The 15892-nt window shown below is 43.4% G+C and overlaps 1 protein-coding gene across 1 annotated transcript; it reads left to right on the plus strand.

Annotated features, from left to right (window-relative positions):
- The first annotated feature begins 617 nt into the window (after window positions 1–617).
- SPTY2D1 (SPT2 chromatin protein domain containing 1) lies at window positions 618–15713 on the plus strand. The gene is made up of 6 exons (XM_015864230.1): window positions 618–782; window positions 5843–5957; window positions 7180–8709; window positions 9303–9462; window positions 10059–10136; window positions 12240–15713. The coding sequence occupies exons 1-6, from the start codon at window positions 723–725 to the stop codon at window positions 12334–12336; spliced, it is 2040 nt and encodes a 679-aa protein (XP_015719716.1). The 5' UTR covers window positions 618–722; the 3' UTR covers window positions 12337–15713.
- The last annotated feature ends 179 nt before the right edge of the window (window positions 15714–15892 follow it).

A 15892-nucleotide genomic window follows, 5' to 3' on the forward strand; every position in this document is an offset into this window, starting at 1 on the left:
ATCATTTGTTCAAAGCAAGCTTGAAATTAAGCGTGTGTGGAGCCAGACAGACCAGACAGACACAAAAATAAGAAGCATTTTCTATCTTGGTTTTTCCTTTAGCAGCAACATCAGTCTGGCTCAGAAGCACGAGAATTGACCCTTCTCCTGTCCCTGACAGACTTGCTGTTCTTGGGAAGCCTGGCAAACCTAGTCTGCATCAGATCATCACATCAATGAGCATATGAAGAGCTCATGAAGATGGGCGGTGATTGAAGGTACTGCAAAGACAGGGCTATAGGCAGAGGTTTCCTGGCATCGTATCCTTCTTGAGAGCATCACAGGAGAACAGGGAGGTGGTGTGACTTAAAGGTGTCAAACTGGAAGAATGCTCTAAAGGAAGATTTAAAGAGAACAACAAGGAGGGCGGACACCGGGAGATTCACCCACGGCTGAGTCAGGAGTAAAGAGTCATCGCAGCGCCTTTCTCGGGGAGGTCAAAAATACAAGGGGGGAAAGAAAGATGAAGCTCTTACGGCTCCTCGGGGCTGCTCGGGCCCGCCCTTCCCAGCAGGTCCCGCCCAGAGGAAGTGACGCTGTGCCGTGACGCCGGCTGGAGCCCAGGTGATATAACGGGGAGGAGATTGCGGCCGGAAGCTGAGCGGAGCCGAGCGGCGCGGCGGGGCCTCGGCCGGGCTGGGGGGGAGCGGGGCGGGTGCCTCAGCTCCGCGGCGGAGCCGGCCATGGATTTCCACAACATCCTCGTGATGGCCTCGGAGCAGCAGGGGCTGAACGCCGTGCCGGTGAGCCGCGGGGTAGCGAGGGGCGAGGAGGCGTTCGGAACTCTGGGGCGGCGTTCCGGGGCTCGGCCGGGCCGGGGCCGGATCGGGCCCTGAGGAAGCGCCGCGCTCCCTCCCGTGGCTTCGCCGGGTCTCGCCTCGGGTGCCGCTGTTGCCGCCTGTCCGGCTCCGCCCGGCCTCGGGATCCCGAGCGCGGAGCCGGCGATGCTGGCGTTTAAAAGTCGGAGGAGCGCTTTTGTTTGCTCGCGAGCCGCGGCTCTGCCACGTCTCGCTCCGGGTGAGTCCGATGGGGCGGGTGTGCTGACGGACTGCCCGCTCATTTGCATGAGCCGTGTTTTCGGTAGGCGCTAACTAGGGAAACCTCCTTCCCGTGTTCTCTGTAACTGAGCGCCCGAATCGTGCGCTGCCGTGGGCAGCTCCCTCCAGCCCGTCGGTGAGGGCGGTGGGGGTGCGCGCCCTGCCCTGCCCTGCCCCGCTGTCACTGGCTGGTGGAGGCACCGAGCGCTGCCTGCAGTCGCTGTCCCTGGTTGTGAGTGGTGGATGTTCAGCAGCACCGTGAGCAGCCGTATGGGAGAGGTGTGTGACTCACCAGGTCCCATTGTGTTCTTAAAAGTATCTTAGGAAACGTAGCGTTTGGTATTTCTCCATGTAGAAATGTGGTTTGTAACATAGGTAGGGATGTAGCAACTATGTAAGCATAGAATCACCAAGGTTGGAAAAGACCACCAAGATCGTCCATTCCAACCATCCACCTATCACCACTAAACCGTGTCCCTCAGTATTGCATCTAAACATTTCTTGAACGCCTTCGGAATGGTGATTCAACTGACTGAATGCTCTTTTGGAGAAGAAATTTTCATAATGTCCAACCTGAATCTCTCCAGGCACAGCTTGAGGCCATTCCCTTCTGTTCTATTGCTAGTTACATAGGAGAAGTCAGTCCCCGCCTTGTCACATCCTCCTTTCAGGTCATTGCAGGGAGCCCCGAGTCTCCTCCTCACTAACCAATCCCAGTTCTCTCAGCTGTTCCCTTCTAAGACATTTGCTCCAGACCCTTCTCACCTTTGTTGCCTCAGCCCAGCAATCCAGCCTGTCCAGATCCCAGTGTGGGGCCTTCCTGTCCCCTGCCGGATCGATGCTTCCTCCCAACTCGGTGTCATCAGTATGTTTTTAAGATGTTTGGTGTCCTGTAAACCAGGATATCTCACTGTTGACTTGAGGTTGCGGTGGTAGAGTTTCCTTTGACCTTGTTAGTTTTCCTGTGTGCTGCACCACTATTTTCTGTCACGTGTATATTTCATCAACTCAATATCCCAGTTTCTATCTGCCGCATCTTCAGTCTAGATATGGTACTTCTGGGAGGCAGCCCTACCTGCCGTGCAGTGCATGAGAGCTTTGGTGCTGTTTTTAGCAAAGGCAGGATTAGGGCTTACCTGATAACTCAGCAGTGAGAGTGCAGTTCAATCCCCAGTTGAAGCAGTGCTGGTTTCCCATCTTCCTTGCACGATGGAAGTGCAGCTTTTAACCCTAAAGACAGCCTTGGTCTCTAAGCAGAAGTGGAGCTGAGCTTGGCAACATCTGAAGTTAGCTGCAAAAAATGCCCATCAGTAGACATCCAAGTCAGTCCACTTGACCGAAACTGATGCATAACATTTGTTCCTGTATAAAGATTGTAATTATTCTTAAATGTTTCTGATTAAAAACACTGTACGGTCTAATTACGGGATGTACTGGTGTGTAACGTTAACAGGTTTCCAGAAGTGCTGATTCCTGCTTTAATTGTCACAACCCCAGAATGTCCCTCACAGAAGTTCAAAAGAGTCTTTATGGTGTGCTCAGATATCCCACATGTACCATAACGGAAAGTAGAGTCATGTGCACAGGTGGCGTGGGTTTAGAAAGTAGTAAAACTCAGCTTCAGAAATAATGTAGCTCTGTATCATGAAACAGGGACAGGATTGCATCATGTCCCTATAAAAATAGATCTGCTTGTTCATCTCCCAGTGGAACTGCTGAAATACACCTTCCAGTGCCCAGTTATTTGCATCAGGTTTTGTTTCTAGTGCACGTGTGAGTGAGCGCAGTAACTAACCGTGTGCTGTGGATAATCTTTGTGCTTAGTTTTCCTTGTACCATCGCAAGGGGTACGTTTTCTGTCTCCTCACTTGTGTTTCTGTTCAATGGTTCAGTGACTTGCAGTGTGGGTTTGCTTTGATCAGACGTGGTGGCAGTTAAAACATTTACTGCTGACCTCCTGAAGATTTAAAACTTGCCTGTATCCCTCTTCTCAGCAATGTTGGCACTCTTAATGCTGCAAGAGTCTTTGGGGACATAATGGATGTCGGGAAGCACTTTGAGCTCTTTGTATGGAAGATATTCTTGACTGCATAAAACAATGTTGCAGTTACTTTAAAATGGAAAAAGGATGTAGTTAAAAGCCGAATCATCCCTTCATCCTTCTGCTTCATCTGCTTTCTGTCATCACTGGTAGTTTCTTAGGAACAATCTCACTTAGGTCCCTGTTCCCCTTAGCATCTGGAGTCAGAATTTGGAACCTGAAACAGATGGGGCCAGAGAGGTGACCCAGAAGTGAAACAGCCTGTCATTGTTGTCCGCGTCAGCACTTGCTGAAGTGTCGCTTTAACTTACGCATCACAAAATTACCTCCAGCACAATGGACGAGTAATTGTAGCTGTTGGAAATTTGCTTTGTGTTTCACTTCCTGGAATAAGCTGCTCAGATGCTTCAAGTGACTGCGCTTTGAAGGAAGTAAAACTGTAGTAAAATCCAAGATTTCTTCAGAGGACCAATGCATGTTGCAGAGCCTTCCTGTGGAACTTCCACACTCCTGAGCGCTTGTCTGTAGGTGAGAGAAGCACTTCCAGTGGTGTATGAGGAATGGCTGTGAAGCATGGAGCTGTGCCATAGAGCAGGACTCCTGTCAGATCTGCAGGCAAAGGTGATGGCATCCTGCTGAGCAGAACCGGCTGCAGGGCTGCACCCACAGGGATGTGTGAGAGCTTTGATGTGCTCGAGCTGCTGGCTGGGTTAACTAGTGCCTTGTTGCTCCTTGAAAGATATCTAAGGGGAAAGAGCAGGAGGTTCTCACATCAGAAGGCTGCGTGTCTTGTGTGAGGAAGAAAGGCAAGAGAAGTGGGGTAACATACAGAGGTCAAAACTTGCCAGGTTAAAAGTATATAAATCATGTGACGACCTATGGAAGTTGCCTTTATTTGGTAGTACTAGTGGGAATTGTCTTCAGCTTGGGCGTGTGAGTCCACAGCAAAACTATTGCTTACGCAGGTGCTTTGTTTCAAGATCAGGTTGTGCAGAGCCAACCACTCGTGTCGTGCCAGCCTGTTGCTGTGGAGGTGGTTATGGCACAATTCACACAGGCTGATTCCTCTGGAAATACCCTTGGCTCACACTTGAGGGTGCATGGCTGAAGGAAGGCACCTCCACAGCCTTGCCTTTCTCCTTTGGCTCAGGCGGTGCCCATGCTGCCTCAGCAGTGTGTCCATGAGCTGCTGGATGTGCTGCCTGCAGAGGTGAGCACTGCTTACAGCTTGGGTAGCATGGTGTTCTGGAGTAGTGTGACCTGCTCTCTAAAGGCAGAATGTTTGTTTCCCTGTTATTTAACCACCCTGGTGATAGCTGAACCCGAGCAGTGCAGCTGCTGCTGCCTGAGTGATACGGCACTCACGTGCCCTCACTTAGTTGCCACTTTTACCTGGAGTCTGATGCTCATTAATTTGTGTTGAACTGTTTTCTCAGTGGTTGAGGAGTATGTGCGTATTGTTTTAAAGATGCTTTTAATGAGAGTAAAGCAGCTTCTTTTAGCTTTTTCTAATCAGAGTGCACAACGTTTGTATCAAGGGCTGAGGTGGTACACAGTGCAGAACCACATTCGCTTCTGTCTTCATTTATGGAACACTTAGCTCTGCTTTCAGCTGTGTATCAATATCGAGAAGTAATAGTACTAGAAAGAATAGGAATTTTGCACTGTTTCTCACCTTATTGGAAGTGAGCAAACAGTGCCTGTCAGGCTGCTTTACAAACCCGCTCCTGGATAGGACTGTCAGTTGTAGTGCAGCAAAACAAAGCCCAAAAACTGCTTCCCCAACATTTTAATTCTTTATAAGGCTTCCTAATGAGAGAGATGAATCTATGTGTGTCCCTGCTGTCTGGCAGTTTTCGTTTAGAGGTGCTCCTTCTGCTTAAATCTGTTTTAGAAAGTCCTCTGTTTTGGCTTTCTTTTTAAAGCAACTATGTCGAATTGAATAATTCAATCAAACCTGAGGATTACTTTGCCTCTGTCTGTTCCAGTTTCCTCATGTATACCAGGACTGCATCACAGAAAGTGAGGCTTCTAAGGGTCATAAGGGTAACCAAAACCAACTCTCAGGTAGCAGCAAAGTGCTGGTGGTACTTAGATATATTTCAGTAACCAGACTTGATTTAATAGCTCCTTAATATGCTGAGGAAACCTGTCGGGTTTTACGACTGCAGTGTAGATGGATGTTGTATCCTGTAATTTTGTGGCAGTCATTTCACAGGTTGTTAGAGGTGCCTGTGAAGAGCTGGTATGTAGCCACCCTGCCTGGAGACAGTGTTGGCTGCATTTTAGAATTGTCTCTGAACCTTGGCTTTTAGTGTATGTGTATGTGAGGTAATATATAGCTTTGTATATCGGTAACATCAAGTAATTTGAGTGTCTCTTCATGTGCTGCTATTTGAACAGATCAAGTTAGAACTATTGAAATCAATAGGAAATCATTATATGAGCTTGTCAGCTTATTGCCTCTAAAATATTTGGATGTAGATATCTTTGCTTGATAATTTTTTTAGATAAGTTTAGTAAGGCTCTATGACACTTCATAATGCTGAACAGAAATGATTTTATCCCATTGCTGATGCGGCTGTTGCATTATTACTCTGTACCATCTGCGCTTAAAATGAGCTTTATACATATTTATGCTTAAATGTGACTGCCACTTAATTCCTCAGTTTCAAGAAAAGAGATATTTATTAATTTCTCTGACGTACTTGTTTGTTCTTTGCAGAAAAGATACAGTTTGGCTGTTGGCCCTCCCAAAAAGGTTCCAAAGGTGAAGGGTGTTGAGTCTGCAGCAGTACAAGCGTTTCTCCGAAGGAAAGAAGAAGAAAAAAGAAAAAAAGGTAACTGTTAAAGCAGCCTAAACTATATTCTGTGAGAGACCTTCATGGACTTTTTGAGACTTTGATCCCATTAAGAGCTTTGGCAAATAGACTTTTACATCTGCTTCTGGAATTCGTGTGTGTAACTGCTGATGCTGAGGAAAGGCCGGTGGAAAAGTCACTGCTAGGGATGTTTACATGCTTTCCTAAGGATTTAAATGTTAATCAGCTCACTAAGTATTTATTCTTAGAGATCAGGAAGTAATTGAAAGAGGTGGAAAGAGATTGCAAGAAATCATCCTGAACTTCTGTTAATTTTGAAAAGATGTTTGTCTAAACATGGTAATAGTTTCTGGTGGTGTTGTCTTAATTTTCTTTTTCAGTAATGCTTGGGTTTTAAATTGCAAAGGCTTTAAGGAATGTTTTTTTCCCCACTGTGTTACAACACAGTGTGATGGACTGGGTAGTCCAGAGCATTCCTCTCCTGGGCCAGCCATGAGCCAACTCCTTATCCCTGCTGCCAAGTGCAGCCAAAAGCGGGGCTGAGTATGAATATGAAATATTCATACTTTTACTCGTACTGTGTACAGTCATGGCCACTGACAAATAGAACAACATAGGCTGGGGACGGGACCTTTACGGGAACCCACTAAAGCACAGCATGAGTCGCCCCATCCGATTTCCAGGAATTGATGCTCAGAGATTCCCCTTTCCCCTGGATCCTTATGGTATTTGGCCCTATTCCTCATCTGCAGTATCTAGCCCTCAGACCTCTTATCTTTTCACCACTGAGTTCAGCCTGAATTCCAGGGCATATTCCCTTGCTCTAAATCTCCATCCGTCCCTTTCCATTCCTTTACTTAAACGTCTGATAGTAAATTCTGTATGGACTCAGAATTCTCTTATTCAGTCTCAGAACTCTTTCTCCTCAGAGATCCCACGTCCTTTATCTTTTTACCATGTAGTTCTCATTAGTTTGTATAGCATTCTGGAGAGTTGCTTCTGTTGTGTTACCTTAGCAGGTTTTGTAAGCGCTGTGTTTGGCTTAATAGTTCACTTTTGTAGAAACAGCTGACTCGGATGGATCGGGTTGCCCTGTTGGCAGACCTCTGATGGTGTTCTGGTCTATTCTGAATAGCTGTTAGCCAGATATCCTATTGTCTCAGATGGTTTATCAGTTTGGAAGACCCTGAGATAAAGAGGGGTGCTTTTGTTTAACTTTCTCCTGGTTTTTCTTCTACAGAATTGGAAGAAAAAAGAAAGAAAGAACAACTCTTGGCTAAGCGCATTGAACTGAAACATGACAGGAAGGCAAGAGCTATGGCTTCGCGAACAAAGGATAACTTTTATGGCTATAATGGTATTCCTGTTGAAGAGAAGCCTAAAAAGAGGAGGAGGACTTGTGAGAATGTTTCTCAGTCCTCCGAGGCTGAGTATGCAACAGAAAATGAAGCAGAGCAACTCGAGTTTACTCAAACTGAATCGGAGTATGAGCAAGAAGAATACGATGAGAAACCATCCAAAGCTGCAGGCAAACCAAAGGCACCAGCCAAAAGTGCACCAGCACCTCTCAACTTTGCGGATCTTTTAAGGCTTGCTGAAAAAAAACAATATGAACCGGTAGAAATAAAAGTAGTGAAAAAGATAGAAGAGAGACCCAGAACGGCAGAAGAATTGAGAGAGAGGGAGTATTTGGAACGCAAAAATAAAAGAGTAGAAATGCAGAAAAAGAAAACGGAGAGGGAGGTTAAGAATGCAGGGATAGCCAGTTCTTCAAAAAAAGCAACTTCTCTGAAGGAATGTGCAGATGCAAGACTTAGCAAAAGCGCAGCAGATAAACACGCCTCTCCAAAAAGCAGCCTCTCTTCTCTGAGTGGTACTGATAAGAAATCCAAAGCACCAGCGTTGACTGAAAAGCACTCACGGTCGTTATCTTCTTCCAAACTGAGTCAAGTGGAAAAAGTAAAAACCTCACAAAATAGCTCCTTGAAAGGCCCTGCTGCTGGCACTCATAGCAAATTACCTGTCAATGGTATGGGAAAGTCTGGCTCAAGCGTTCCTGTGCCATCGTCAAAGCCAACGGCCAATGGGGCTCAAAGGTTGCCGTCTGCTAAAGAATCCAGCCTGAAAAAGCCTGTCCATACAAAACCAGGAAATGCTGCAGCTCTCCAGCACGAAATGAACTCCAGCGCAAAGCGATCCAGCAGCAGTTTAGGGAAGGGAGGACCTGGACATGCAGCTGGAGGATCAAGTGCAGGACCTGGGCGGTCAAGTGGCAATTCGGGCATGGGACCCGGGAGGCCAGGGAGTGTCTCAAGCCTTGGGCCTGGGCGGCAGGGCAGCAGCTCGGCCACAGGACCTGGAAGGCCAAGCAGCAGCTCAAGCATGGGACCTGGGCGACCGGGCAGTGGCTCAGGCGTGGGACCTGGAAGGCCAGGTGGCAGCTCAGGCATCGGCCTGGGAAGGCCGGGCAACAGCACAAACACAGCACCCGGGCGACTGGGCAGCAGCATGGGAACAGGGCCAGGGAGGCCGGGAGTCAGCCCAGGTGCAGGACCTGGGCGACCGGGCAGCAGCTCGGGAACAGGACCAGGAAGGCCAGGAGTCAGCCCAAGCGCAGGACCTGGGCGACCTGGCTTTACAGCTGTAAAGCCCAAGTGTACTGTTGTATCAGAAACTATTTCTTCCAAAAACCTAGTGACGAGGCCCAGCAATGGACAGATAAACGGAATGAGATCACTTCAAGGGCATAGGCCTGTGTTTCGTTCACAAGGTACTAAGTTCTGTAGCAAACAATTTTTTTTTTAAATTAGTTGTTTGTCCCAGATTTCTGATGTATCTGAGTTGAGCTCAGTGATGATCTTTATCCAAGAAGAGTCAAATGAAATACTTTATGTTTTAAAGAATGTGTTAAACAGTGGAATGTTGTTTTGTTTCTTTTTTTCCTTTGCAAATGTTCATTTGGTTTGACCCCAGCTCGCATTCCTGGAAGGGCCTGGGGCTTAATTCACAGCAAACCTGTGACTGATACGTAAGTGGTTTGGCTGATTCAGCTTATCAGCAAGTGAGTAGCTCTAAAAATGGATTTCTGAACAGGAGAAAGCAGCATGAACTCTAGCAAATAAGTACCTCAAAAACATTGAGCAAGAATGTGGACCTGTGTCTCGTAGTTTCCTAGGGGTGCAGTTGTGATGTTAGCAGAGGAAGTGTTTCCTTTTACTGACTTTGAGAATTTGTAATTAGCTTGATATAGAAGTTTTCTGCCTTGAAGAGCTGTAAAGTCTCTGTGCCCAAGGTATAGCAATGAAAAGTACTGATAAGTGTGTGTTATTCATGGATGTTTTTTCATATATCCCTTTCATTTAGGTATTGGGAGACCACCTGTTGGATACAAAAGACAAATCGATGATGATGATGAAGATGATGAATATGACTCTGAAATGGATGATTTTATTGAAGATGAAGGGGAACCCCAAGAGGAAATATCAAAGCATATTCGGGAAATATTTGGATATGACCGGAAAAGGTAGGAAAAAAAAATTGTAGATTTTTATATTCTCTAAAGTGAGCAATGGAACAACAGAGATTAAGGTCACTGGGCTAATTTATTAGAAATAAGCAAACTACTGGTTTAAAAGATACTTTCTGTGTTGCCCTGCTCTTCTGGAAAGCAAGAAAATTTTATGCAAATGGGACATAATGGAAAACAGGACGGCTTCTGTAACTTGTCACATAACCCATAGCAACTCTTTTCTATCAACATGTGTTTAAAATGTTTTCTTATAGCAGTAGCGTTCCAGAATTGATCTGATGTAGCAGCCTGAGTATGAATGGCTAAATACAATAATGGCGTTAAAGGTTCTGTGAGAATTGAAGTTGGCATCTCTGTGTACCTAGGAACCATTGCAAAACTAAGACTGGCTTATTGAATTATTTTCCTTTTGTCTGATAACAAGGTACAAGAAAGCAAACGTTTTAAACACTTGTCGTGATTCCTTCAAAACATTACAGTCTAACAGTGTGCAGCAAGTTGTTTTCTTTCTACTAGGATGTGGATTCCTATCTCAACTGTATATGATCATGCTTTTTTTAGTGTGCTAAATGCTACTATTTAATTTCCAGATATAAAGATGAAAGCGATTATGCCTTACGTTATATGGAGAGCAGCTGGAGAGAGCAACAGAAGGAAGAAGCCAGGAGGTATGCACAGACTTAAGTTAAAATAGGAATTGAGAGGTTTATTTATTGCACAAGTCATGGGGATATCTGCTGCTACTTATAGCAGAGCAGTTAAAGCTTCCCATCTTTGTTAAGAAAGCTTAGGTAAAAGAAGCTCAGCCAACTAGTGTGCCAGTGGGATAGTGAGTACAGTAAATAAATGCTGTATGGTCAGTCCAGTGCATCACAGTCTTTACCAGTGAGAGTTATACCAACTGATGCCCAAAACTTTTGTATAAGTATTTGAATTACAGTTGAAATGCTAAACCCTTTGGTTTGTCCAAAACATTGATACTGTTAGTTCCTGAGGGCTGGGAGGAAACTTAAAAATCTCTGCATATGTGTGTTTTTTGTGTATGTATATGAAGAATACTCTGACACACATTTATAACCAGAGATTTCATAAATGAAGACTAGATGTTCATGTTGGCTTTGACCATTAGTTTTAGCCTCCAGAGCTGCACATTCCTTACATGGCTGTTATAAAGCCTGGTATTCTTGAAGTGATTCACTTTCTGCTTTTTCCATGCTTGATGGGAAGATGTCTGCAATACACTTAGCAAAGCCTTGTAGGAGTTACAAGAGGGCTTTACCTATTTATTAACAGGCAATAGGAAAAATGGAAACGTAAAATCAAATTTTTAGCTTTTATTTTTAGTTTGTTTTTTTTTCCACTGCTATCCAGAGAGTGCCTTGAGTACTGGGAACTTGCACCTTCTGGAAGTTAGAGTCACTGTTCTGTCTCCCTGCTCTTAGGGACAGCTGCTGCTCGTGCACAGCTGTAGTCTCTTAATCAGAGAAGTAAATGGAATTTTACAGTGATATTGCTGTTCACTGAATTCTGTGCTGATGACCTATGGTGAGATTTTGCAAATACCTGACTAAACTTCTAACTACTCATGCTAGTATAAAAGAAGGGCAGATAGAAAACATCAGTAAAATAGTTCATCTATTTTCTATCGTCAGCTATTTTTCACTGAGAATTTGGTTAAAAGCATTGTGAGCCTTGACATGAGGATTTTCTCTAACCAAGTGAGCCTGTTAAAATTATAAGCTCTAAACTGAAGTGGAAAATGATGCTTCTAGCCAGGCTTCAATCACATAGATCTTCAAAGTGTTTATTTTTTTACTGTCTGAACTTGGATGACTGCAGTCTCCTGAATTCATTATTTCTCTCTGCTTGTTATAGGCATAACCGGTGCCTATACCGGAGCAGTTATCCTAGAACAGCTGAATGACAGGTGGTCATGTTATAAATGTTGTAGTAATGAGTTGCAAACTGCCACAAGCTGCTTCATAACGAACTGTGGAAGTACAAATGCACTTAGCAGGCCTGCAGACAAGGCAGGTGGTAGCTGATTACAAAATAGGAGTTTTGTCACACCTATTCCTAGTATCAAACCAGGAAGGCCATCCAGCCTTTGCTAAGTGAAGAGGAGGTCAGTGATTGTAGGTGCTGCTTTCAGTATTGCTTTCAGCATATTGTCGGGAAGCCGAAGAGGCTACACAAGGATGCAGCTAGAACATCCATTGCTCAGCAGCATCTCTTCTCTTTGCCTGTTCACCAGAGGGCAGGGTAGCAAGGTGGACTGAGGGTGAGGCAGCATTGTTTGTGTAGCTACCTGAATAATACCTGTAGTCAGGAAGCTGCCACAAAGACTCTTGCTTTTGTTTGATGGATCTATTCTCACTCTTGCCAAAAGAAAGGTGTAGGTGGTTCTCAGAAAAGCTGAGCTGTCTTCTGTGACTTGTATTTAAGTTGGCAAGAACTGATGTATGTTCCAGCATCTTCTTTTCAAAAAAAAAGAATGATCTCAGTAAAACCTTTTTTAAAATAACGATAATTTTGTTTAAAGAAAACTTTAAATCCTTTCTCCCTCCAAAGGTTTGATTCTGCTCTAACGATGAGAGAATCTTGATTTCCTTACATACGTTGTTTCCTTTAAGCTGTATTCTTATTGTAGTTGAAGAAAACGTATGACTGTCGAACAGATCTCAAACTTCTTTGCTTAAATCAGCTGCAATAATGAAGCCAAATTTCACATTTGAGTAGCAGTTTGTAAAGAATTTCAACTTATTTGGCAGCTTGAGACTCGGTGTTCAGGAAGACCTTGAAGAATTGAGACGGGAAGAGGAAGAACTGAAGCGCAAGAGACAGTCGAAGAAGCTGAGGACCCGTTAACTGAATTGCGGTGTTGACTTCTTTCATTTTTCCTCTACCCTCTGCCTCCATACATCTCCTTCAGTTTCCATTTGCTTGTTAGAGGGCAAAAGAATATGTAAAGGGATAAAAGAACTGAAAAATAAAGGCTTTAGTTTGACTTATATAAGATATTTATTTTTAATACTTGCCAAGGGTTGATTTTTTTACGGAGAAATTAATGCACTAATGCATATTATTATGTAGAAGAAAAAATAAGAAATGTTTCCATTGTTTAATCAGTTGAAGATGCCAGCAGAAATGTTGACTAGCTATGCACTGACTTGGAACTGTGCGGGCCCATATACAAGTAAACCAATTTTGCATTCACTTGAAAGAAAGGAATGGCACTGGGGGAGTTGTGTCCTTGTTCCCTGATGTTTTTTGAGATGCAGAGAGGAAAAATTGCTTTATACCTTGCTCTGTCTCCTAAGTTAAGCCTCAAAGTTTCTGAAACATCATCTTCTCCACAGAAGCAGCTTGGGTGTAAATTCAGCCATTGCCACAGATGTTCAAAGCAATAAAGTGCTATATTTTTTCTGATTTGAGGACCCATAAACAATAACTGAACTGGAACTTTCTTGTTTCCTAGTGGAAGTGCGTGTCACTTGCAGAATGTACAGTTAGAAGTATCACCAAAAGGTTAGGCTGGCTTTTGCTGTGTCTGGAATTACAACGCCAGTCACATTCAGTAGGATAAATACTCATCCTGAAAATAGGAATTTCTAGTGCTTGTGTGTAACTTGTGCTTTTGGGCTGAAGCATTTGCTTAGGAATTCTTTTCCTGCCCTGTCAGTCTTTGCATTTGTCTAAAAGCTTCTGTTCTTTTACATGTTTTGTGCTTTGCACATGTTTTTCCTTCTGTTAAGCATCAGGTGTGTTAAATGATTTGAAGTGTGGAGCAGTCACTTATCTAATCAGTTGTACTGTTTGGAAGGCACGTTTCCAGAGTACATGCAGCTAGCTGTTGGATATCAATCACTTTGTGTTACACAGTGAATGCTTTTGATTAAATTCATCGAACCAGAGATCTGAAATGCATGTCAGGAGAGTCAGTTCTGTTACCCAATGCCCGTGTTTGCACATTATTTCTAACTATGCATTTGAAGACTGTTTCCTTCAGTAATTGAATTTGTTTACTATCAGCACTGGGTTCATCAAAATCAGTAGCGCTTGTATGAAGAGTCTGAAGCTTGAACCTGGTGTTACAGAACCTGGTGTTGCATCTGCTTTGGGCTTTGGATATATGTTGGGGGGGAAAAATGAGTAAAAATTAAGTAGTAAAAAAATAGCTCTCTTACAGAGAGTAATTTTTAACCTTGCTGCTTTCAGAACACAGTTCAGACAGCAACCTGTAGGAACAATCCTGGTAGCTGCGGAAATCTACACATCTAACCCTTAACGAAGGAAAAAACATTTGCTTTTTTGAGGCATTTTCTGTTGATGGTGTAGCATTTCACTGCCTTAGCAAAAACACTGACATGAGTAAGCTATTGGGATGGATTCCATAAACTAAGTCAGTATTAGTTGCCTAGGAGCCCGGATGGTAACTGTTACTGCTTCTCTGTGTATTTAACTTTGTATATTAACTAACAAAAAGATGTTTCTCAGTGTATACACTTGAGACCATGCTAGTGTAATCTCAATGCTTGTTTACAAGTGTGTTGTATTCAGTCTGCTTAATGGGACCACCTCACGTTTGCTGTTGTATTTCCCTGATTTACGTGAACATGGCGCTGATCTCTGGGACCATGACTGATTGTTTGTTTGCCTGGTGTGGATTTTTTGGTTTGTTTAGCTCAGAAAGGCTCCTATGTCTGTCAGCCTGCACAGCTCTATTACTTGTGGGCAATTTCCTGCCCAGCTGAAAAAACAGTCTCTTATGAAGCAAAAGATTCTCGTGTGATGATTCAAAATGGGAATTCAGTTTGGAATTAAATCTGCATTTCAGGTGACCGAAGCTTAAATAAACCCTGATGATTTCATCGCTTTGCACACGGTCGGTTAAATTCCTTAATCTGTAAAGCACTTTGTCATTGGTCTTTTGAAGTGGTGACTGGAATGCAGTGTATTCTTCCAACCTCCCTAAGACACCAGTTTAACTTCATGCAACGATCCGCTTCGTTTTGATTGCTATGAAAAAAAAACATTCAAGGACACATGTGGAACTTTACAACCAAGTACTTGCTGATGATTGGCACAGGGCGCCAGCGGCTTTCACATTTTGTACAGATGTTTGGGTTTTGTTGGGTTTGCATTTGCTGCATGTTTGTAAATGGGCTCTGGAGGGCCTCGCATTCAAAATCATGTTTACTGTTTTCCAGATCAACGTTACTAATGTTAAAACGAGTGCTCTGGTACTCGTCCAAAGTGTGTCCCAGTTTGAGGCTAAGAAATGAAAACTGGAAGAATGCTTCTATTGGTTGGTGAGGATCTGATGTTAAAGTTTTAATTGTATTTAATGGAATTCTGGTTTGGATTTTAGATTCTTTTTCTGAATTCACTGCTTGACAATGTGCCTTTTATACTAAATTGTGTCAAAAAAACAAACAATAATTAATGATGAATGTAGAGTTATGAAAAGGTCGGTCCGTTTCTGCTATCTCACATTCGATGTACTTAAACCTGGTGGTGTGAAATGGCGACGTCCTTTGCGTAAAGCCCTTCCAGGTCTGGCTTTATGATTGCACAATGACGGTAGCTCCTTCTTTACTGATGAGGCTAAATCAAACGAGGGCGCTTTCTATTGATGACTACTTTTTGAAATGTCTTGTACTTACACTCATGCTGTATTTCACTTTACAGCAGTCTTTTTGGAGGCCAGGGTTTTGCATATCACAGGAAGCCTTAGTGTGCAACTCTGTGCTGTGCTTTAAAATAAAAGTCTTTCAAGAAGTATATGAGATCTCTATGGAAATCTGCATTTATTTTTGTGTAAAGCCCAAAATATTGTCCAGGAAAACTAATTTTCTATTTTTGTTGCATTTTGTAACATAATCTAGTAGCTGATGCCTATTTCTAGATATAGCGTATTTCTGGAGACCAAAACATGTCAGAAAATAAATATATGGAGAGACTGTGTTTAAGTTGTGATGGATGTACTTCTATTTATTTTGGTGAGTGGGTGTTATGCAATATTGAAGTGTCAGTTGTAAATAAGGGTGCTTCTAGTTCTAGCCAATGATTTCCTTTGGGGATATCCGTTGTGCACAGTGTCTTTTTACACAATGTGACAAATCAGGTTTAAAGACTTACAGAGCTTAACTGTTTTCTTCTGGTGCTGTCAAGAAAGTGTATACTTTTGCACACCAAATGCATATAAGTTTTGCAGACAATAAATTACAGGCATTAAACATGTTGCCGCTATATCTCATTGGTTTACTTTATAGAAGACATTTTTCTCCTGCTGTTTTCCTCTGAGCTGTCACATTAAACAGCATTAGGCAGAACGTTCTCCAAGAGAAATTGCTCTCTTGTACCCATGCAGCACACATGGATCTATGGAAAATTAATGGAGTTGCTTAAGCATTCAGAAAAG

Source organism: Coturnix japonica, chromosome 5 (assembly GCF_001577835.2).
Source record: "Coturnix japonica isolate 7356 chromosome 5, Coturnix japonica 2.1, whole genome shotgun sequence".
Lineage (NCBI taxonomy): Eukaryota > Metazoa > Chordata > Aves > Galliformes > Phasianidae > Coturnix > Coturnix japonica.

Excerpts from the sequence above, each read along its gene's own strand:
- SPTY2D1 (XM_015864230.1), top strand. The coding sequence starts at position 723 with ATGGATTTCCACAACATCCTCGTGATGGCCTCGGAGCAGCAGGGGCTG. Across the intron at positions 5,958-7,179 it reads AGAAGAAAAAAGAAAAAAAG|AATTGGAAGAAAAAAGAAAG; the intron begins GTAACTGTTAAA and ends TTTCTTCTACAG. Across the intron at positions 10,137-12,239 it reads CAGAAGGAAGAAGCCAGGAG|CTTGAGACTCGGTGTTCAGG; the intron begins GTATGCACAGAC and ends CTTATTTGGCAG.